Source organism: Heterocephalus glaber, unplaced genomic scaffold (genome assembly GCF_053883595.1).
Source record: "Heterocephalus glaber isolate CG9 unplaced genomic scaffold, H.glaber_assembly_v1.0 deba00001457, whole genome shotgun sequence".
In the NCBI taxonomy this organism is placed as follows: Eukaryota; Metazoa; Chordata; class Mammalia; order Rodentia; family Bathyergidae; genus Heterocephalus; species Heterocephalus glaber.
Genome location: NW_028258305.1, coordinates 49,228,933 through 49,251,080, shown reverse-complemented (window position 1 = coordinate 49,251,080; position 22,148 = coordinate 49,228,933). Strand labels below are relative to the sequence as shown.

Here is a 22,148-nt window from a genome sequence, read left to right as displayed (position 1 = left end):
AGCACTCTAGGAGGCTGAGGCAGGAGGACTGTGAGTTCCAGCCCAGCCTGGGCAACTTAGCAATGTAGCAACAACCCTGCCTCAATATAGAAGGAAAGAGGGTTGAGGAGCTACGCCAGTCTGGGTATCCATCCAAAGGTCCTAGATTCAGTCCCCATTACCACACATACACAAATGCAATGATTGGGAAACACAAATAAGATTCAGGAAAGCTGCCGGAAATAGTCCCCAGTGAAGTGATACCTGCTAGTGATCATCTCACTCTTCTGCTCATGGGCGAGCCCGGAGCTGAGTGGAAACCTGGCTGCCTTGCCAGCTGACGCTCACTCTGGGCTGTGGCATCCTCCGGTGACTCCCTCTGTCAGGCCAGATTGGAACCACCACTGCTTGGAAGGGACCCACAAGGCCACCATGGGATTCCCCAGGTCACTTGTATGTGCTCCTGTCCAGACACCCTGGGTCCGATACCAGATGTTAAGGTAGGGGACTCCTACGTGCCTCTGTCGAATGTCGAGTGTCACTTGCCCATCTCCTGGAGCAACTGAGCCTGCGGGGACAGTAATAACTGCTGCTGCTGAATGGCTGCCTCCCATTGGACAAAGCACTTTGCAAAGAATTCAGCATGTTACCTCATTTATGCTCATAACCCCATGAGCAAATAATACCAATTCCATCCAACAAATAAGCAGAATGTCCGCTCGGCTGGGGAACTTGCCAAGTCCTATACTTGTATTTAGCAGCAGTATTATTTGCTACCAAGTCTGGCTCCAGCACATAGTTTTCTTCCCATTAGACTCAGTCCAAGTGAAAATAAAAGAGATATTGAGCCCTGGTAGAACAGAAAAGGAACCAGCAAAACAGGGCACAAGAAAAACTGAGTGGAAACTTTTCCAAAGTCGTAGATTAGTGCTGAGGAACAGCTCCAGCTCAGATCTGAAATGCCCCCAAAAGTCTCGCGTGTGTGGAAGGTGACTGGATTCGGAGGTGCTGCGTTCCTCAGCAGATCCATGCTGGAGGAGTTACACGCTGACTGTAATGTTAGGAGACGGGGCCTGGTTGGCAGAGGCAGGTCACTGGGGGTGGCCTGGCAGGGTGCGCTCCTACCCTGCCATTCTGTCACGCATTTTCTGCCGGCCCACTGAACCCACTGAAACCGTGACCAAAACAAACCTCTGCTCCTGTAAGTCACGTCATGACCCACTGACGGGAATGCTGGCCGACACAGCACCAAGTGTGGCTTTGCTCTGGGCCTTACTTCCCAGGTGCTTGGGAAGTGTTCATCCAGTCTCGGTAAGCAGGAAGAAGAGGGAGTTCATCAGCCCTTCAAGGCCCTCGGGGCTGAGCTGGCCGCTGGCGCCTCTCAGGTCACCTGGCCCCCAAGTTACCAGGCCAGTTTTAGCTCGGGACCTCCCAGAGAGAGTTAAACACTGACGTCCTCTGGCAGCGCCCAGCCCGGAATAAGGGATGTGCCACCTAGCCAGGACCCTGGGCACCCTCAGGCCCTCAACCCCTTCCCTAGGAAGGACCCCAGTGGGGAGCCACTGGAGCAGGCCTGGAAAGGAGCCCCCGTTGTGCCTAGTCGCGTGTGCGCCTCTCCCCACCACTGCAGGGTGTAGGCTCTCAGCCACACTCAGTGTCCAAGGTCATCTGCTCTCTCGCTGAGGTCACAGCTAGGCTCTGTTAACAGCCCACCCTGTTCCCTCCCGGGTACAAGTGCCCTGGTCTCCTGGGCCTCCTCCCGAAAACCAGGGTTTGGGTTAGATGATTGATCCCTGGGGCCCACTCCTGCTTTGTCTTCATGCACTTATTACACTTCCTTGAAGCTGCCTCCTGTCACTTGCCCTAACAGTGCCACTGCCACTGCCATCAAAGTATTTTCCTCACTTATTATAAACCAGATATGTGCTTCTGCATTTTACCTGAAGTCCCCATGGATGGAGCCTGTGTCCCACAGCCAGTCCATGCTTGTGGGCTAGGCCTCAGCTGAAATCCCACGAGGTTCCAGTGGAGGTGATGCCATCAGAGAGCTCTCTCCTAAAGCTACTCTTGTTCCAGACAGCGTGAAACGCCAGCCTGTGATCAACACTGCTCCTGCCACCTGGGAGTGCTGCTGGGGCCCTGGGAGTACTTGGCTTAGGGAGAATGAAAAAGAGAAGAGCAGAAAGAGCCAGGTATTTGTCTTTATTAGAAAATAAAACCCTAGGGCTGGGGATTTAGCTCAGTGGTTCTGCCACCTGCCTAGCAAGCGCAAGGTCCCGAGTTCAATCCCCGGTACCAGGAAAAAAGTAAAAGAAAACCCTATACAATGTGCTGGCTAACTTTGTGGCGTGATTATTTTAACAGTCTCTGGAAATATGATTTGTTTATATGATCCTGAGGGGATGGTTTCAGTATTCCCCAACAGAGATAAACAGGCCTGGTAGCTTCCAGGCCAGGAGAGCTTGGCCTGCAGATAGCCTGCCCTGGGGACAGGATCAAGGACACTCAGGTGGGTCAACAGATTGTCCTTCCAGCCCTGCCATCAGCTACCCCATGATGTGAGAAAATTCATCCCCTGGCTGAGCCGCAAACTCTTCAACCTAAAACCAGAAAGCTTGACCCAGAACAGCCCAGAGATAAATCTCCAGACTTTGGCTTCCTGAGTCCTGTGACACTTGAATTCTTTAATGCTTGATTGTCCGGCATGAGAATCTTGACACCTCAACCAGGATGCCACATGGGGGGAGTGAAGTATTAGAGGGAACTTGGCTTATGTCTATGCTGCTTTGGGTGTTCTCTGCTTAGTCCACTCACTCTGATCTGTCTTCATCCTCCACAGCAGTGTGATCTTGGCTGTTAGGATTCTGTCCCCTGGGCTGCCAGGGAACTGCACAGATTTCCCTCTTAAGGAGGGTTCCAGGAAGCTATGTTAACAAGGCAGCCAAGTATGATTCTTTCCGGCAAGTTTGAGAGTTTTCCCCGAGGACTGGTCACAGGAAAAGCTGCCTGTCTGGAGAAAACATGTGTGCCCTCTGTGCACAGCTCACTGTTCCGAGCACTCATTTCATGCGGCCTCACCTCCCAAGGTGGTGAATGTCCCTGGCAGCCAGGTCCGAGCCCCGCAAGGCTGGGGCTGTTGTCCCCAGTGTCCTACCATGCTGAGCACGGGCCCTTCCCCACAGAACGTGCTTGGGAACATCTGCCAAAGCAACTTGCTTCGAGGGGTTTCCAGCCAGCTGTTCCCCTGCTTTGAGCATTCCGCTAAGCCATTACTGACTCAAAACACACTGTCATATACAAGCAGGAGAGCACGGAGCCTGGCAGGAAAGAACATGGAAAAGGCAGGCCTGGGCCAAGTTGGCAGCAGTAAGATACAAGAGGAAAAGGGCAGGCCAGGCAGCAGGGGCATCAGTTCCCTTTCTGCGCAGGTGAGGAGCCCAGGGGGACTCCCGTTCATGCTCCCTTCTGCGCTAGCACTGCACGCATGCTAGAGGGCTGCAGCCTGAGCCTGGAAGGCCCTCTCTTTTGCGGCTCTGGGTCTCTTTCCAAGCTGATCTGTCTCTTTCGCCACTGATGTGCTTCTTATGCAGCTGTGTACCTGCATACGTGGGCAGGCTGCTCCGTGCCAGCCACTGTCTTTAGATGAATCTAAGCCTAGCCATGCCCCTGGCCAGACTGCCTGAGAGGAGCCGGCTGTGCAGTGCTTTGTGCTGCTGCTACTCAGCTGCCTCTGCTGTGTCCTGGGAAGCTGGGTAAGGGAAGAGCTCAGGGCAGCCCACAAGCACATTCACACACACACAGGGAGCTGTGGGGGAAATGCAAGTGGGTGCTTCTCAGTTCCCTGCTTCTCCAGCAAGTCCTCCTGGCCACACTGGCTCACTCTGCCTCTTCTGCTATTAAGATGAGGAGGGCCTGGGGGGAGGGGAGGGGCCTCAGGGCAAGAAGACCAGCTCAGGGGCTGTGGAACAGGATTAAAAAGCAAAGACATGCAAGAGACCTGTGTTTGACCCTTACTAAGCTTTGATTAACTGGTTGCACTAGGCCAAGTTACTTGACTTCTCTCATTCTGACCTTCAGAATGCTCATCAGTAAAAAAGGAGTCATGATTATTTTCTTACAATCTTGCTATTTGAGTTAATGTTGCACAAAAGCCTTTTGTACGCTGAAGTCGTGAGCAAAAATGCCATCTATGCAGGGTTTGTTTGTGATATGTAGCGCTGGGCTTCTCCTCCCCGGACTCTGTGCTCACAGAGTTCTCTTGCCCACCAAGGCCTTGGGCCAGTTCCTTTTTGTGCCCAGTGCTGAACTTCTCTCTTACAACTCAAGCGGTGAGAATACGTGGTTTGGGACTAGGCTGGCTTTACATTATTGTCTGGAACACGAGCTGACAAGCAACACACTCTGGCTTCTGCCTCCTCCTTTTTTGGGTAGCAAAGTGCTCAAGTACTGACAGGTTCTCAGGTACAAATCCACAAAGCAAGCATTGCTGAGAGAGAGGCCAATCTGAAGTCTACGACTCATATTTTCACAGTTACAGAACTTTGTGCAGCAAAACAGTAAATAACAGAATGGGAATGGCCTTAAAGGTCATTTGGTCCAACTTGCTCATGTTTTACACAGAGAAACTATGAAGGAAGGAAAGGGTCTCACCAAGGACCATGGAGAAAGTTAGGACAGAGCTGCGGTGCTTCCCTCACATGCTGCATGGCACCTCTTTATTGGGCACACTATGAGATTTGCTTGTCATTTTTTACCCTATCTGTCGTCCTGTTTCCATGATGAAAGTTACTACTTGGCTCATATATTAGGTATTTTTTGGTCACTAAGACACAAAAGAGTGGACACCCATAACTCTAAGGAGGAAAGTTTTATTTGGGTCAGTTTGTAGGGGATCCAGTCCACCATCAGCTGGCTGCAACAGGGCCACCTAACAGGGGTGGATCCCAGAAAGGAAGCAGCTGGTGGCCTGGCACACAGGAGGCAGAGAGAGATCAGTGGGTGGGGGACATAGACCTCCCCTGGCACATCCCCAGTGGCCCAGCTCCCCTGACAGATCCCACCCCCTAAGAGCAAGTCAACTACAGCTCCTTGGTGCACTAACCCACTGTGAGTATCACACCCCATGGTCCACTCAGCTCCCCAAAGCCTTACCTCGGAGCACCTGCGGCGCTGGGGCCATGCAGACGCAAACTATGGCAGCTCCTATCACTGCAGCCCAGAACAAAAGAAGCCTGGGTTTGGAGCACCAGCCGCTCTGCACTTTCACTTACTTATCAGACATTAGTACCAGCTTTGTGCCAATGACTGAGGACACTGAGATAAAATATCCGGGCCCTACCTGACGGTGTTCAGAATTAAGTGATGAGGGCAGACACGTGCCCCATCCCCTGGACAGAAGGCTATTTTCCATACCATTAAATGGAACACTCATCCCATCTGTGAACTGCATTTCATATTTAAGGACTGCACTGACTCTCTTCATATGCAGATTATGGGACTGATCTTCTCAGGAAGATTTATATCAAATGCCTCAGTCCCCCTCATTTATTCATTCTCTCAAAAAAGAAAATTGTAAACCACCTAGTACACATTACCAGAGATTCAGAGATAAATAAAGGACAGTCCTCTCCCAAGAAACTAACAATCCAGTAGAGAAATAATGATCTTGGGAGATTTACATGGCAAGGGCGATGCCTAGGAGAAAAGGTGTCCATGTCTGCCACAAGGTTTCAGAAGGACAGGGGCACCTTCCAGGAAAAGAGCTTGTCCCGAGCCATGGGAGTGTGGAGTGCGCAGTCCTGGGACTGGTAGCAGCTAATTATTGTTGGTATAAGAAGTGAAAGGCTGGCTGAACGTGAGGATGGGCTCGGGCAGGACCTCCGTCACGCTGAGGCCATGGGGCTGTGTCCTGGAGGTGGAGGATGCTGAGGGCTTGGGGAAGAGATTGCAAGGTTTGCATTAGGGAAAATCTCTCGGCCCCGCCCAGTGGGGAAGGTAGGTGGAGTCAGGGCACTCAGGGAGGAGGCCAGCCATTCATATGGGCCTGACCAGGCCTGACAAGTGGCAGCACCACCCTGAGCCAGCCCAGAGCTTGACTTTCCACAGGATCCACCCATGACTACCTGAGGCACGCAGTTACACATGCGAGTCTCCAAGAGTGACTCAGGGCCCTGACAATGCGCCTGTGTGCAGGAGAACATCCTCTCCCAGTCGGCGGGGACAGGCTAAGGCATTACAAGTGATCCGTGGACAATCCAGACTCTCTGAACTGAACATTGTTGAACTTCTAAAGATTCTTGGGGGAGGTGGTTTTTAATGCCTTTAATCCATTTTCCCATCATTAATACGAAGTCACTTCTAAGCTTGTAGTTTTAGTGAATCTGTCTTTTCCAAACAAAGCATCCAGGCTGCCAAAGTGACAGATCCCTGTCACCTTTTATTTTAGAACTGTCCTGGCTTTTTTCCTTCTGTTCCTTTCCCTGAAATTCCTTTCATCCTCTTGTCTCTCTATGAGTCTATACCAGAGTCCTGTAGACCCAGGTTCAAATTCCAGTTTTGCTGTGCCTGCACTGTGACTTTGTGCAGGTTAGCCCAGTGTTCGGAGCCTCAGAGAGCTCCCTAACCAGTTCCCCAGCTCTCCCCACAGCCAGCACTGCACCTTCAGTAGCTGTTTCTCTGACCTGGGACTCTAGTTTAATAGTGAAGGTTTGTGCTTCTGTACCGAGAAGAGCAAAGTGAAGCATCAAGAGGCTGGGCAATACATCTTTTGATTATCAGAATAACCATGAATTGCAGTTTTCTTACCCAAATTAATTAAACCTGACATCAGAGTACCCACTTGATTTCCATATCCAGCTGTGGAATCCCACAGTAACCTATAATTAAGAGACAGCTGCTAATAAGAGACTTGAAACTAAAAGCAAAAATAGAGAAGCTCCATGATAAAGGGCATATCCGCTGATCCTGGGTCCTCTTCCCAAACTGAGGGGCTTGGAAGCATCTGACCATCCTAACATTGCTATCTGGCTGCTGCCAGCCATTGGCAGGAGCCGACTGGAAGCCTTCCCTGGGAGTAGCAAGCATAATTTGCTTTCATCACACAGAAAGAATTATTCAGTGTTAGGACAGGTTCCTGACAATGGGTGTGGAATCTTGTTTTAGAAGAAGATTTTTTTAAAATAATGACAATAAGGTACATGATGAACTTACCCTGCTGAGCTCTTGCAAGCATAGACCTGCTCAGAGCCCAGGAGCAGATTCCTTTCGAGCACATTGAAGAACAGGGTCCACTTGGGTAAATCCTTCAAAATCTATCTCACTCTCCTCTAAGTAGCTTTTAAAGATGAACTGGCAGTTTTATTATTCTGGCGACCCTTCAGATTTTCAAGATTATTTTGACTTTTAAAATCTATCTATGGTTAATTTATTCTTTGAAATCTTTCAATTATTATAAAGCAACAAATCAAAGGGAAAAAATTTTAAATATCCTTAATTTTCCAGCACTAATGCAACAATTATTTTATTTATTTATTTGTTTCAAGAGACATAGATTTACTAGGCAGAATTAAAGAAGTACACACCCAAGGGAGTGTAAAAGAGGTATCTGCAACTATTTTAATGACAAAGTATTCTTTTGGGTCTTTGCTTGCCTAGTATTTCTTAAGTAGCTATTATTGAAAGAGTTTATAGTATCTGCTTTATTAATGAAGCCTTTATTAATATCTGCTTTACTAACATTACTTTAAATAACACATATAAGAAGTGGCCCAATCAGGAGAAACAGTCAGGAAAGACTGCAAACATACCCCATGTCCCTGCTCTCCACTGTGACATTGGCCAGCTAACCTGGCACATAATTGATACAGGTAATATTATTTTATGCCTGATAATATTTACTTCCAATCAGTAGCAAGAACTAAAATTCACCAACCAATCCCTAGAAAGTCACCAAGACTTTCTTAACTCTGAAGACAATACTGTAGAAATGTATACAGAGAGGAGAAGAGAATTAAAATGACTAATGAAAATGAGCTGTTTTCACTTTTTGGGGGGGTTGGGTTACCAGGGATTGAACCCAGGACTTTGCGCTTGTGAGGTAGTCAGCAGCACCACGGAGCTAAATCCCCGGTCTGTTTTCACTTTTAAAAAGCTAAAATTTTAGAACTAGGACAACTAAGATGCTTTATGATTGCTCATCAAGTTTTTAAAGCTACTTTTTGATAATTTATTATGACTCTTTTCATTCTTGTCAATAATCCCTTTTAATAGCCTCGGGATCTACATGTAGAATTTGACGCTGGGGCTGAACGTGGGTTGTCAGCCTGTGATCCCAGCCACTTGGGAGGCTGAAGCAAGAGGATCCCAAGTTTAAGGCAACCCAAGTAATTTAGTGAGACCTTGCCTCAAAATAACAATAAAAAGGGCTAAGGGTCTAGACCGGGGACAGAGGGCATATACACGGTCTTGGGTTCAGGCCCTGGTTACCCACCCAACCACCCGCTGCCAAAGAAAATTAGGTACCTGGTACCAAGTGCTAATGTAATTAATAAAAGAAGAAGCAGAAGAGCTTCCCCTGCCTGATAAGAGCAGCATAAAGAGGAATGGCTGCCTGGTTTCCGCTCAGGAGCCAAGCTCTGTGACAGTGATGTGATGGGGAATGGCAGCGAGTGCCACAGCCCTTCAAACTGTCTCAAAGTCTGTTTCCTTCCTGTCTTTTCTGTCACACCAAGAAGGAGGTGGACCTGGGGGGACTGAGCAGACTGGCCGCAGTGAGCTCCTTTCAGGGGCACGCGGAACTCCAGCCAACTCCTACTCAGCTTGACATGGTCATGCCATGAGGCTAATTGCCTTGGTCTGCTCTTCTCCAGGCAGAATGGGGAAGCAGAACAGCAAACTGGCCCCTGAGGTCATGGAGGACCTGGTGAAGAGCACGGAGTTCAACGAGCACGAGCTCAAGCAGTGGTACAAGGGGTTCCTCAAGGACTGCCCGAGCGGGAGGCTGAACCTCGAGGAGTTCCAGCAGCTCTACGTGAAGGTGAGCGCTCCCAGCCACCTGCCTTCCTTACACCACAAGTATTGTCTTCAGTGAAGACAACCGTCACGTGTATTATTAGCAGCCAGTTTGTTCCGATCCCGATTTTCTATCCAAAAGCAAAATTGGCACCCCAGGTATCAGGAGGCTGAGGGAAGAGAATCAAAAGTTCTAGGCCAGACCCTTCCTCAGAGTCAAGCTTTTAAAAGTAGGGAATATAGCTTCGTCTTGGAGCACTTGCCCAGAACATACAAGGTCCTGGATCCAGTCCCCAGTACTATAAAAAGAAGTGCGTGTGTGTGGTGATCAAAGTGTACAGTGAATATTAACAATTTTTTAAAACTATTACAGTAAAAGGTACATTGCCATTAATCTCCCTCAAAATCCTACCCCTAACTTTGAGCACATTTATCCCATCATTGCCACTTTCTGAAGCAGTTCTGGGGTCCTCTCTTATGAGCGTCTTTATGAGGTGTGATCAAACATACAGTGTTGCTGCTAGATGCCACCCAGTGGAAAGGCAGGCTTATGAAAGCACAATGGTGTGTCCTCATCCACCTTATTCACCTGACCTGGCATCATGTGGCTTCTGGCTCTTCTCCAAAGTGAAAAGAATCATGAAAGAAAAACATTCTGAATTGATTCAAGACATTGAGGCAGCCCCGACAGTGTAACTGAGACACTAACGAAAGAGGACTTTGAACTGTGAACCTTCAAAGCAAGGGGACTATTTTGAGGGAGATTAATGGAAATGTGTCTTTTACTGTAATAAATTCTTTTAATTTAAACACACACTATATTTTCCAATCACACTTCATGTATGTATATAGTTCCAGACATAGTCAAACAATCTGAACTGTTAAGTCTGTACGCTGAATAGAGTTTGGAGGACCAGCATCAGTGAAAAACAAGAAAAACCTCAGATAATTGTGTTTGCTAATGAGTATTGACAAGCTGCTAATGAAACATTTTTTGGCTTGTTGAAAGTGTGTGTGTGTGTGTGTGTCTGTGTGTGTGTGTGTGTGTGTGTGATAACTAAAGAGAAAATACCTGGGAGGGCTTTTGCATCAAGAAAAGTCTCCCCAGAGGCAGATAAGAACCCAGATTCTCACTGCAGCCCATTTAGACGAAAAGGGTGGAGTAAGACTGGGGCATCAATATCAGCACCATCAGCTCAGCATTTCACACTGTTTGGAAGCTGACCTTTCCCTGAATATTAGCTAGAACTTTCCCATAAAAGCATAATTTCTACTGCAGCAGTATTATTTTGATATGTCTGAGTTTATGAATTATATTGATTCTAGTTCGGGCACTGAGACATTCTGGTTTGTGTATGCTTATATAATGTTATACTTGTGAAAGAAATGCATTTTTAAAACTTTTTCTAACTAAAATATGAATAGAAAATATTACTTTAATCATTTAATTGTGGCAAATGTCAATTTGAGTAATATGAACTATCCAAATTACATATATATGAATATGGGATGCTCGTACAGAATTTTAAACATTATTATCCTCTCCGAAGCAGAACATTTTCCATAGTCTGTGATCCAGCAAGAGGACTCTTGCACATACACATGAAGGGACATGTGTAAGAATGTTCATTATTACATTGCTCACAGGTACCAAACTGGGAAGCAACCCAATTGCCCATCAAATGGAAAGTGAAAAATAAACTGTGGCATATTCACATAAAATGTTACACAGCCATCAAAATGGTTGAACTCTAGCAATGCTAAAACACTAAGTGCAGAAGTGAGATTTAAAGATTCTAAACTGAACAGAAATAAAATAAAAATATGCTTTTACAGGATCACAAGTAAATGCAATGAAATGCTATAAACAGGAAAGGAAAGGTGCCAGAGATTTAGCTCAGTGGCACTGCGCCTGCCTTGCAAGCACAGGGTCCTGAGTCTGATCCCTGATAGCAAAAAAAAGGAAGCCAAAGAAGTGATAAACATAGGATTCAGACTGATGGTGGCTTCTAGTGGAGAGAAACAAGGGAAGAAAACAGGTATGCCTGCGTAGTTAGACAAAGACTGTGTCATAGTCATGGTGGTTGTCCTTGGTGGTGAGTGTGTAGGTGCTTTACTGCATTAAAAGCTCATTAACCAATGAAAACAAATGATCAGCCACTGATGAGTGTCAGCAACCCAGGCTTGTGATTAATCCAGAGTCCCCATGGGAATCTACCAAATTCTATCCTTAAATATGGGTAGAAGAATATATATATATGAAATGATGAGAAACACATCTATTATCTAATTGATGTCAGCTGCTCTTGTAGAGAAGTGGGATAGATGCATTTCCTAGACTTTACGCCACTCTGTGTAGCTTTTTGTCACATCCTTGGCCATTTTCTCACATGGAGTTCAGAACCATCTTCACCTTCATCCCCAGGGAAAGTACAGGAAAGTGAAATGTGTCACTTTCATATCATTAGAGCTCATGCAAGTGTTACCTGTGAATAAGAGAACACTGTGTGCCACAGTCCTCACCATTTGTTTACAGTTAGAAGGGTCTTGCCTTGGAAGAAATGATTCAAATGCAGGAAATGAGGTATTTCATACATGCCCTGAATGCTCAGTGCTGAGACGCCTGCACCTCAAACTGGGGGCTCTGTGTACACGGCAGCACCGCCTCTGCTCCAGGGACAGCTGAGGTCTCTGGGCCCAAAGCATCGCCGCTTCCCCTCAGCCCGAGTGGGCTTCTTGTTAAAGAGAAGGGACACATAACTTTCTGAACTGATAGGTGACAGTCTTGGCAGCTCCTTATTTCAGCCTCTTAATAAGATTTAAAACCAGCCCGTGTCCTTTGTCAGAGGGCAGAAAGCAGGAAAAGTCTTTATCCCGCCAGAATAGTCCAAGGACAGAAATAAAGGGAGAATCACAGAAGAAATGTGTCACGTACACAGAAAGGAAAAAGGCAGTTCTAGCTAGAAGAAGCAGGATGTGGCTTATGTAAGAGGCCCAAGAGAGGGACTGATGAGGAAAATGTCCTTTAATGCTCCTGGAAAATGCAAGTATTCAGTAAGACAGAGCCGTCACACTGGAAGATGGGCACCTTCTCCACTGGGTGCAGGTGACGTCTTCCCTCCTGCTCCTGAACCCCTGGCCTGGTTTCCACTGCTGACCTGAGCATTTCAGGTTCCAAACAACTCACCTTGGCTGAGCTAGAGCAGTTCTGATGGGCACTGGGCTGGAGCAGGACAGTGGTGAATGCACAGCTACAAGGCCAGGAGCCCCAGCTTCAGAAGCCTTTGAGGCCCATGTGTAAAGGAACGCCATCTACACTAGATCTGCTTTAGAGATGTTAAAACATGGGTCTGGCAGTATGAAGCCACTTGTCCGACATCACAGAGTGATGGCAGGATGGACATTAGACAGGAATGCACACTCCCATGACAGCTGGCGTCTCAGCTTCTCGGTGAACTCCCAAGGTAGCACTGTATCAGCCCCCTGACCCACTGCTGTGCAGCTGCTGGAAAGACCTTTGTACAACAGATCTGGGTGTGGTGCTTCCTAGTGCAGTGTGGGTTTTATGCTTCACTTGTGCAGACAACTGTCACCACATTTCAGTCAACATAGGCCCCATGCCTAGCATACAGCCTGCCTCCCCTGAGTATCAGCAGGGGTTGGTGGCTGGCTATGTGTCCCTTGTCAAGGAAACCTTGTGATGAAGACACGCACAAATTGGTAAAGCACAGTGCTGTCTGGCCTCCAGGATCTCCTGGGATAATCAGGAAGGCACAACCGAATTCCAAGGAGGCATGACATGCATGCTTGGGCCGAGACAAGAGTGGAAAACAGAGAGGTTAACTTAAAAACAGAATATTACCACGAGAAATTAATTAATGCAGTGAGAGGAGGAGTACTTTGCTCTTAATTGTAAAAAACAAAATATTCTCGTTCGAGCTTGGTACCTGTTACCAGCTTAATTGTGCACCACACAAATTCTTATGTGGAAGCGCTAAGCCCCAGTATCTTACTTAGAAGGTAACTCTGTGAGAGAAAGGGTCTGTAATGATGGGGTTAAGTTACAGTGAGGTCACTGCCATGGGCCCTAGTCCAGTGTGCCTGGGGGCCTTTGAGAAGAGGAAATTTGCACATAAGGGCATGTACAGGGAAGACCACACAGAGACCAGGGAAAAGACAGCTACCTACAGGTCAAGGAGAGAGACACACCTTGTCTAGGATCCCCAGCCTCCAGAGCCTTAAAACATAAATTTCTGTTGGTTAAGCCATCAGGTCTGCTACGGCAGCCCTAGAACACAAGTGCAGTCTCCACTCCTGTCCTGCTGGCATGTGATAGAAAGGGTGCCTCTGTCAGGAGTGTCCTGTCCGGCACCCCGAACACGGGGCTTTCTGTGTCTCTGGTCGCAGAAGTAGCAGCGGATGCTCCCACATCCTTTCCACAGCACTGGTGTGGACAGGCTGGGAAGAACTTTTACATTTTGTCAGCATGAACCAAGGGCCTGATTTTTCTCCCCATGAGAATTTCCTGTTTCCAACAATCACTTTGATTGCAACATCAAGGTCACAACGTAAGACAGAAAGTTTTGGAGAAGCAACCACAGTTTTGAAAGATAAGCCGAGTCTCAAGGAGCTCAGGAGCTGTGTGGGGGCGGAAGTGTACCTGTCCCAGGGTGCTCTTCCTTGGAGGAGGCCGATGCCACTCCTTGTTTGCTTAGCCACTGTGGCATCAAAGCCAAAGAAACAAATGAACAAATCTAGCAGAGTCCTGAAAACAGCCCTACATGGATGTTGGTATAAGTTTGGTTTGACTTTCAAGGCTATTTTCATCAGGAGCCATTGTGCTAGCTCTGGTTGAGTTGAAAAGGTAGTCACAGGCTTAGTTTAAAACAATCATAGGAGTTGGAATCTGACAGATGTGAGGTCAACCCTCACTTGCTGTGCCTACCAAATGTCTGCCTCCTTGAGCCTCAGTTTTCTTATCTACAGGGTGGAAATAATAAGACTTGTCTTGTCACCCAGGTCTGTGAATTCCCAAAAGAAAGAAGGGAAATAAAAATGATTAAAACCTATGAACTATGTCTGGCCTCTCATAGAGCCAAAAGGATCCAGGCTTTATTTCCCATGCCAGTTCAGTGCAGCGTGGAACGGCATACAGAGGACAATGCGAGGCTCCCTGAAAGCTCAGTAGGAAATACGCCCTCGCCAAATTGTGCTCTCCCCCGTGCATTCCATGGTGGACAGCAGCATGGCAGGACACAGCAGGAGGTCATCCCATCCCCAACCCCGTCACAGATTCTTAGACACTGAGTCCTCCTGAGCACAAAGCCCTCCCCCAACTCCCAGCTGCCAGGCAGAATGCAGTGTGACATTTAAGGCTTTTTTAATACACCCCCACCAATCACTTGGTTTCTTGACCTTTACATACCTGCTCCAGAAACGAGGCTCCTATCCTCAGTTCCTACTGCCTATCGCTGTGCAGGTGAAGGCAGCATTCAGCTCTCAGAGGTCATTAAATACCAAAAGGTCATCCTGCAGGGCTCCAGCCCAACTATCCAAGCCACTGCTTATCTTTTGCATCAAATTTTGTCCTCAGAAGGCTGTGAGGTATTAGCAAGACAGCTGGCAGATGCATCTGACACAGGTGGGAGAGCCCTGGAGGCCAATTGATCATCACTGATTCAACAGTTTGAACTTTAATAAAATGTATTCCCATATAACAGAAGAGTTTCTGCAGGCCATTCCATGTGCCTCTCAGTAATCATGAGCGCCTCTGTGATTTGTGCTAGAAAATTCACATCTCGCTTCTCTACATAGCCACAAGTTCATTTGCTGGTTCACTCATTCAAGACCGCAGCACTGCTGCACCCCCAGTGGGCTGGGAGCTCGGAGGGGCTGGCACACACATCATCCTATTTTCAGTCCAAAAACCATCTTTATTGTACAGCAAATTATATTGCTGAAGTTCAATACAAAGTTTTCTGGACCTTAAACATTAGAAAATAACTCTACCCATGAAAATTCTATTGACACAACTACCCAGCAACACATACTAAAACAAAATAAAAAGAAATGATATCATAGAATCAGGAATACCTGAATATTTATAATAAAGTTATTGTAATAAAATTAAAATTTTCTAGTCATTAAAGTATTATAAAGATATTTTATAATTCTCTGCATGGTTTTAGAATTCTACTTTGACGTTGTGTTTTATGTTTAAAAAGAAATAAGACATGTTATGTACATGTCCAACTCCACACAATGAATGCAAACATTAAATACTGCAAACAGGTACTAATAACATTTTTTAAAAAGTCTACTGTCATAGGAGTGAAAGGCCTTCCTCCCCAAGGCTGTATGCAAACATCTAATACATACAGGGTGGTAGGCATGTAAACTTTGCTGTTTAGAATATGGAATAAAGCCTGTGCCTTGAAGTCTGCTCTGCTTGCTGGTGATTACAGACAGATGCCTTTGCTCGTCTTGTCCTAAGCTTCAGCGTCTATGCAAATGAAAAAGTTGGTCTATGCCTGTGCCTCCTACATGCCAACATTCATCAGAAATCACTTGGGCTGGCTGCCCATTAGTGGGTTACTGGGACCCTTCCTTGGGGTTGCTGATGGCCCAGATGTTTCTCATGGGGAAAGGTCCACAAATGATATTTTGATAATTTGTGTGGATATTAACCTTGGCCCTGGGTGGGCCTTGTGAGTTCCGTACACACTGAAATTGTATGTAAAATGTTACACACAGCTCTCTTACCATAGCTCTGGCCAGATTCATGCAGGGTTCTGTAGGCCCAAGAAAGGTTAAGAATCACAAAAGATGTTTCTGACTGTTGACAAACCTAGCATTCTAGGTTCTGTGACAGTATATTGAGTCCTAATTGACAATAAAACAAAAAATTCCTTTCTAAACTAGACTTTCAAGTAACCTTCACTGATGTAAGACTAAGAACAGAGATTTCTAATCTGTACTTTGTTAAATTTGTTTCTGATATATGGGTAGCATTGCTCCTGCTTCACTCAGGACTAGCACTTGAGCTTTGTTTTCTTGAAGGAGCCATGGCATTGCAAATGTCAGGCTCCAGTAGGGTAAAATGCCATCCCCTATGCCAGATGGTGCAGCACTCGGCCTACAGAGGACAGTAGCACAGATCCCAGCCCAGGTGACTGTGGCCCCGCGTCATCGAGGAGCTTGCAATGGAGTGAAGCTTAAAATATGTTGAAGAGCTATTGTACTGGGCCTATGTGATCAGGACAGGAAGGATGAGGAAGGGCCTAGGTCTCAAAGAAGGCTGGTGTCTTGGTTACTTTTCTCATTACTGAGACAAAATATCTGACACCCAAAGTTAAAGGAGGAAAAGTTTATAGCAGCTCACAGTTTGTAGAGGTTTCAGTTCACGGCAGGGTGGCGTGGCAGAGGGGTATCACAGAAGAGAAACAGTTCATGGTGGGCAGAAGGCAGGAAGGCAGAAAAACAGCAATGTAGTAAAGCAACAAGCAACAAAAGCAGCCCTCTTTCTGTCCCTTATATTCTATCCAGACTGCAGGCCCTTGGGGCAGATAGCACTCACACCCAGGGTGAGCCTTCCCGTTTTCCACACCAAGAACTGTGCCAAACCAGTCAGTGGGCTGATTTAGTAATCACACACCCTTGATCCCAGCATCACACACTCTAGATCCAGCCACCACTGAAAAGCCCCCCTATGACTGCATGAAGCTTTGAGGGGACATCAAGACACAAGCCCTAACAGCTGGTTAAGAAGGCGATAATGAAGCTGATTCTCAAAGGAAGAATCAATTTGGACAGAAGAAGTTATCAGCCTGCTTAGAAACACAAAATCCTCATGGTCAGAAACCCAAAACGAATTAAAAGAGACTATTGTTTTTCAGAGCTGCTGTGCATGGAGTTGCCAGGAGGCACACTGTATGAAGCACATGAGTTTGAAACAAAGTACAGACAACAACCAAACAGATGTAAAACTTCTTGCTAGTCCTGCTGAGGTGACCTAGAAAACAACATGTAGTGGAGCAGACAAAGCTTGTCCCTACCAGCAGTTCCCACCCCAGGCCTCACCCTGGGCTCTGCCTTCTCCTCTGCTCCTTTGCTTTATTCCTCCTCACGGGCTCCCATGTGCTGTCTCCATGGCCCATGACACAGACCTTGTAGGTGGCACTCTCTCGGGGTCATGGGGACAGAACATCAGGGGACTTGACTGCAGTTGCAGACTGGCAAGCAGTGGCAAACGTCTGGCCACCTTGCTGTCCAGCTTTGCATCACCTTCCGTGCTTCCTGCATCCTCTGGGCCACTTTCAGGACAGGTAAAGTGCTTCTCTGATCTGCTTTGTTGTGAGGCAGAATGTGTCAGGTGCTCTCTTGTCACTCCCTCCCAGCCATCTTCCTGGGACCAGGTCAAGGCGTCTCCCGGGGGGCTCCTTCCTTGACCTTCTCCATACCAAAGCGGGGCCTCCATATGTTCCCGCGACTTTGGTTTGCACCCACTCCAACTTTTAGCAAAGACACTCTGTTTTTGCAACACAGTTCTGCCAGCTTTTTCACCTTGTCACTATGCAGAGCCCAGAGATTAGTGCTGCTGCAGATATTTTGCCTGAATATAGGTAGATGATGTGGTTTAATCAGAAGGCCAAACCGTACACTGGCTATGTGAATTGGGACAGTCCTTTATGCTTAAAGTTCTGTCAAACAAATCAGTAAGACTCTCTAATCCTCAGTTTTCTCATCTGTCAAATGAGGAGAATACTCAAAGCCTTGCTTGTTTCCTAGATTATCGTTAAACTCAGAAGATGGTGTCAGTAAAAGTGCCCTGTGCACCATGAATCACCTTTCCCAGGTGAGACTGGTCAGGTACTTGGGCATGCGAAGGGTTCCAGATGCCAAAGAGTCCAGTTTCTTGGCTGAAGGATCAAGAACTTGCTCTTGCATCCGTAGTTTATCAAAAGAAACTACAACAAAGATAACTGTTAGCTCTTCTCAACATTTGACTCAAATCAATTTTGAAAACAAAATTCTTAGCTCAAAAAGATGTTCGGATGATCAGTTTTCAGAGATTCAAATTCTGCTTGTTAATAAGAGGTAACTGGGAATAGAGCTTACTGAATTTATTTTTTGGACAGACCTATATACAGAAGTCTCTTAATACCTTACAGAAATAGAGGTTATGTAAGATGCACAATGTCATTCAGATTGGGCTGGTGAGGATGTTGGGATTTTTAGTGAGAACCTGGGAATTCATTTCCATTTAAAATGTTTACTGACATGATTGAGGCTGCATTTCAACTTCAATTAATGTGAGAAACAGAGCTGGGATCTGAAATTCAAGGAAGAGATAACAATAAAGATAGAGTCTGGGAAGACAAGGTCCCACTGAGGCTCCAAAGGCATCTTACCTCAGTGAGGTTGCCCCAGAATAACTCGGTTGCTGACTACCAGCTCCAGTTGCATGTGGGCTTGCATTAGAGACAGCTCTCACCTCAGAGGAATTCGAGTAATAACCTTCCCCTGCCTCAAGGCGTGAAAATATTTTGGAGGCATCCACACCTTGGGATCTTGCTTTCCCATGACAGGGCCAGTATCAGAGAAATACTGATGACCATTGCCCTGTGAGATCCAGCAGCAATTCTTTCAGAGGACACCTCAACTTTCCTGCCTTCAGGATGAGGCTGGAAACAGCCATTCCTCAGCCCACCCTCTTCTCCGTCTCACAAATTAGGAAACCAAAGCCCTTGAGTGAAAGAGAGAAATCCAGGTTTCGTCCACTTCCTAGATGCTCCAGTTAACGTCCAAATGTATGTGACTCAACTGCAGCCTGATAATGGGGTATTAAAGCCAGAAAGACCTTCTCTCTGGTTATCTCTGCACCTGACTGTTCAAGCATACTCTTCTTCTGATTAGAAATACAGCCAAAAAGAAAGAAACAATCCACTTCTGTCACAGGGTAAGACTTTAACACACACAATCCTGTATGGACCTCACAAGGTATCGTTGTTTGACATTATGGGATTTTTCTGCCTGCCAGAAGGACTAGGGTCTGGAAGCACTGACCCACCTTGGGTCTGTCCACGGGGCTGATGGGCTCAGCTAAGTGGGGAGCAGCTCCCTCTCCTCCAGCTGCCTACTGAGAATCTGCTGGAAGGAAGTGCTTTGTCTCACTGCTTGTTTTTTCCCTGGTCCCCACTTGGAACTGTTCTTGGACCACTTTCTCTGTGAGGTTATCCTGGAGCTTCCCATTCTAGGGCTGCTCTGACATTGCTGTGAGTCAGATCCTAGGCTGACCTCCAAGTCACCTTCTCTGTGCACGAATGAATGAAACCCAGTCCTGCTATCACTAGGGAGAGACGGGAGAAGTTGGTCCTAAAATAGGCCTAAATCCATCTCCCGAAAATGTCCGAGAACCTCAGTAGCTCTGTTGTAGGGAAATTCCTCTGATGATAGTCATGCAGAGGAGCTATTGGCGGTCATTCTCTTTCAACAGATGACTACCAGTGCTGTCCACAGAAGCTGGCAGCCACAGCCCTGGGGCATGTGGAGCTGGAGTTAGACCCTTACACTCTTCCAGGGCTTCCAGCCCGAGACAAAATGTAAAACTCTGCATAAATAGCTAAAAGAGGGATAAGAAATGATATTTGCCCCAAGATGGGTACAGATTTTCTAGGAAATTTCTGTTCAAATATCTTCACTAAAGGTTTCGAGGTACCTTGAAATTTAAGTAGGATTTGTAACTGCAAGGATGACATTTCCAACAGGAAGGTACAACTTGTTTTAGTCCATTGGAGCTGCTGTAACAAAATGCCATCAGCTGAATAGCTTATAAACAACAGAAATGTATTTCTCTCAGTTCTTGAAAAGCTCGGTGCCCACTGAGGGCCACTTTGTGTTTCGTAAACAGTGCTGGATCTCTGTGTCTTCACACAATAGGAGGGGCCGGCAAGCTCTCTCGGGTCTTTTTAATAAGGGCACAAGTCCTGTTCATGAAGGCCTCACCCTGATCATCTAATCAGCTCCCTAAGACCCACCTCCTAATCCCATCAACGTGAAAAGCAGAATCTCAGCCGCTGAAGGCTGGGCCTTGAGACAGAGTAGGAGCAGCAGTAGTGCCGTTGGTTGCAATGTCAGATAACCAGAGATGTCCACGTAAAGGTGGGGTTGCAGACAAGGGTGAGCAGGGCCAGGTCACACCGGGCAGCAGGATGTCCCGACGCCCTGCATGTTGGCAACTAGCTGGCTTTCTAGTCGTCACTCACATGTTTTGCCAGGACATATTAGAAGACCATGCAGGGAAGCTCAGGAGGCCTTAAGTTACATCCTTCTTAGAACAACAGAGCAGAAAGTCCCAGAAATGAGAAGTCGCTGTCCATTTTTCCTCTTCAGGGTTCCCAGTGATTCAGTGAACAAAGCCTTAGAAGCTTGCTCTGTGCCCTCAACAGATGACTTGCAAGCCTGTCTTACTCACTTGTTCATCAAATGCTTACTGTCTGCAGCTTCAACTGGGCACTGGGCCTGGGTAGATAGGTGGTGAGCAGAAGGAGCCAGGGGTGGGCAAAGGTTACATAGGAAAGGCTAGGATGCTGCTCAGGGCAAGGTGGTCTTTCCCTGCACGTGGTCTGTCTGTCCATCCTCCCTGGAGCAGAGGCTCACCCCCATCCACATGGCTCTTGGGCATCCAGGTTCAATTCCCAGCCAGAGCTGTCTTCCCTGAGCCCACTACTGGCTTAGGGTGCAGGCCTTTCTTTGGCCTTGATTCTGCTGCACTCCAGACAGAAGTGATGATGACTTGCTGAGAAAGACATAGATTCATCAACTTTAGGGTAAAAACAGTAATGGGCTGTTCCTGGGAAGGCCGTCTGTCTGCATCTGTGCCTCAGACCCCAGCACTAACTTTCCCTTTTCTGAAAGGAAGAGGGAAACTCAACACACTTCAGATCATTTTGTTTTATTTTGTTTCTGCAGTGCTGGGGGTGGAAGCTGAACAAGCACTCTGCCATTGAGCTGCTCCCCAGCCCCACTGAGCTACATCCACAGTCTGTACTGGAAAGCAGAGCCAGGCAGTGCAGGGTGTAGGGTCTTCAGGGATGAGCACAAGACAGGTGCTATCCTGCGGTTGGCATTTCTCCCCGGGTGCATTCTTTTATTAGTAAACGGCACAAAGCTGCAAGGTGAAGTTAAGGGTATCACCATCCTGAGCTTGACTCTCTTCATGAGAGACGGACTGCTGTTCAGGATCCATGTTAGGCCAGAGGTGGAATGAGCAGCCCTGGACTGAGACACGCCAGATGAACCCAAGCTCTGCTCAAAGAGCTCTTAGCAGGTCTTGCATTTCCCTGACTTTCAGATCTGGCAGCTGTCTGGCCGCTCTTCACACCCGTCTTGTAAGCATCTGCCATGCAGACGCTCAGTACATGGTAGCAGCCCTCCTCATCACCGGCCCTGGTGACAGAGTGAGGGCTGAGGACGCTGTCCTCGCCATGTTCCTGTGCAGCTCCAGTCCCTCTGGGTCTGCTGCTCTCTGTGCAGACCCAAGTTCGGCCTGCTCCAGGAGACTGCCCCTCCTTGGTGCTCTGAGGCTGTGTTCCCCAGCACCCCACCAGGCGGGCCCAGGCTCCACTGTTACTGTGTGGAAGGGGGGAGGAAGGAGAGAACGCTGCCCTTGACTGAGCTGCCAGGGGGCAGTAAGCAAGGAGAAAGCCATCTCCCCTTCCCTGAGCCCCTGTGCAGCTGAGGAAAGGCCTGCCAGGGGTGGGCAGGGATCTGGAAAAGGTTTTCCTCCTGCACAGAAACAGAAGCATGCTGGATTTGGTGCTGTTTTCATGTGATGGCTGCAACTTCCACAGCTGACTCAACTGTGAGGGCAGAGACCTCTTCCAAGCCGACCGTAGCAGACTGGAAAGACAGACTCTGGGCCCTGGTGGTGTTCTTGAGCTGCAGAATTAGTCCCGAAACGTGACTGAAACCACATGCTGGGGGGTAATTAGCCTTTTAGTCAAGGCCACCTTTTCTGTCCCTTGAAGGAGGAAGCACCTGACTTAGTACAAAGGAGGGAGGCCAAGGCCTGGTTAGGGTTCCACTGGTTAAGACTCACTAGGTATCTGAGCCAGTTACAAACTCCTGGAAGTTATAGGGTTTCAGTTTATCGAGAGGGG

At 47.4% G+C, this 22,148-nt stretch overlaps 1 protein-coding gene across 7 annotated transcripts in view; it reads left to right on the top strand.

The window, feature by feature from the left end:
- Positions 1-22,148, top strand: part of Vsnl1 (visinin like 1) — a 99,233-nt gene that overhangs the window by 37,054 nt on the left and 40,031 nt on the right. For 6 of the 7 annotated variants that reach the window (XM_004839022.4, XM_013070073.3, XM_013070072.3 and 3 more), the window contains exon 2: positions 8,847-9,013. In XM_004839022.4, the coding sequence (XP_004839079.1) occupies positions 8,847-9,013 (167 nt within the window). Of the gene's footprint in view, positions 1-2,055; positions 2,172-8,846; positions 9,014-22,148 lie in introns of all 7 variants that reach the window. The other variant, XM_087216681.1, reaches the window with a different exon arrangement.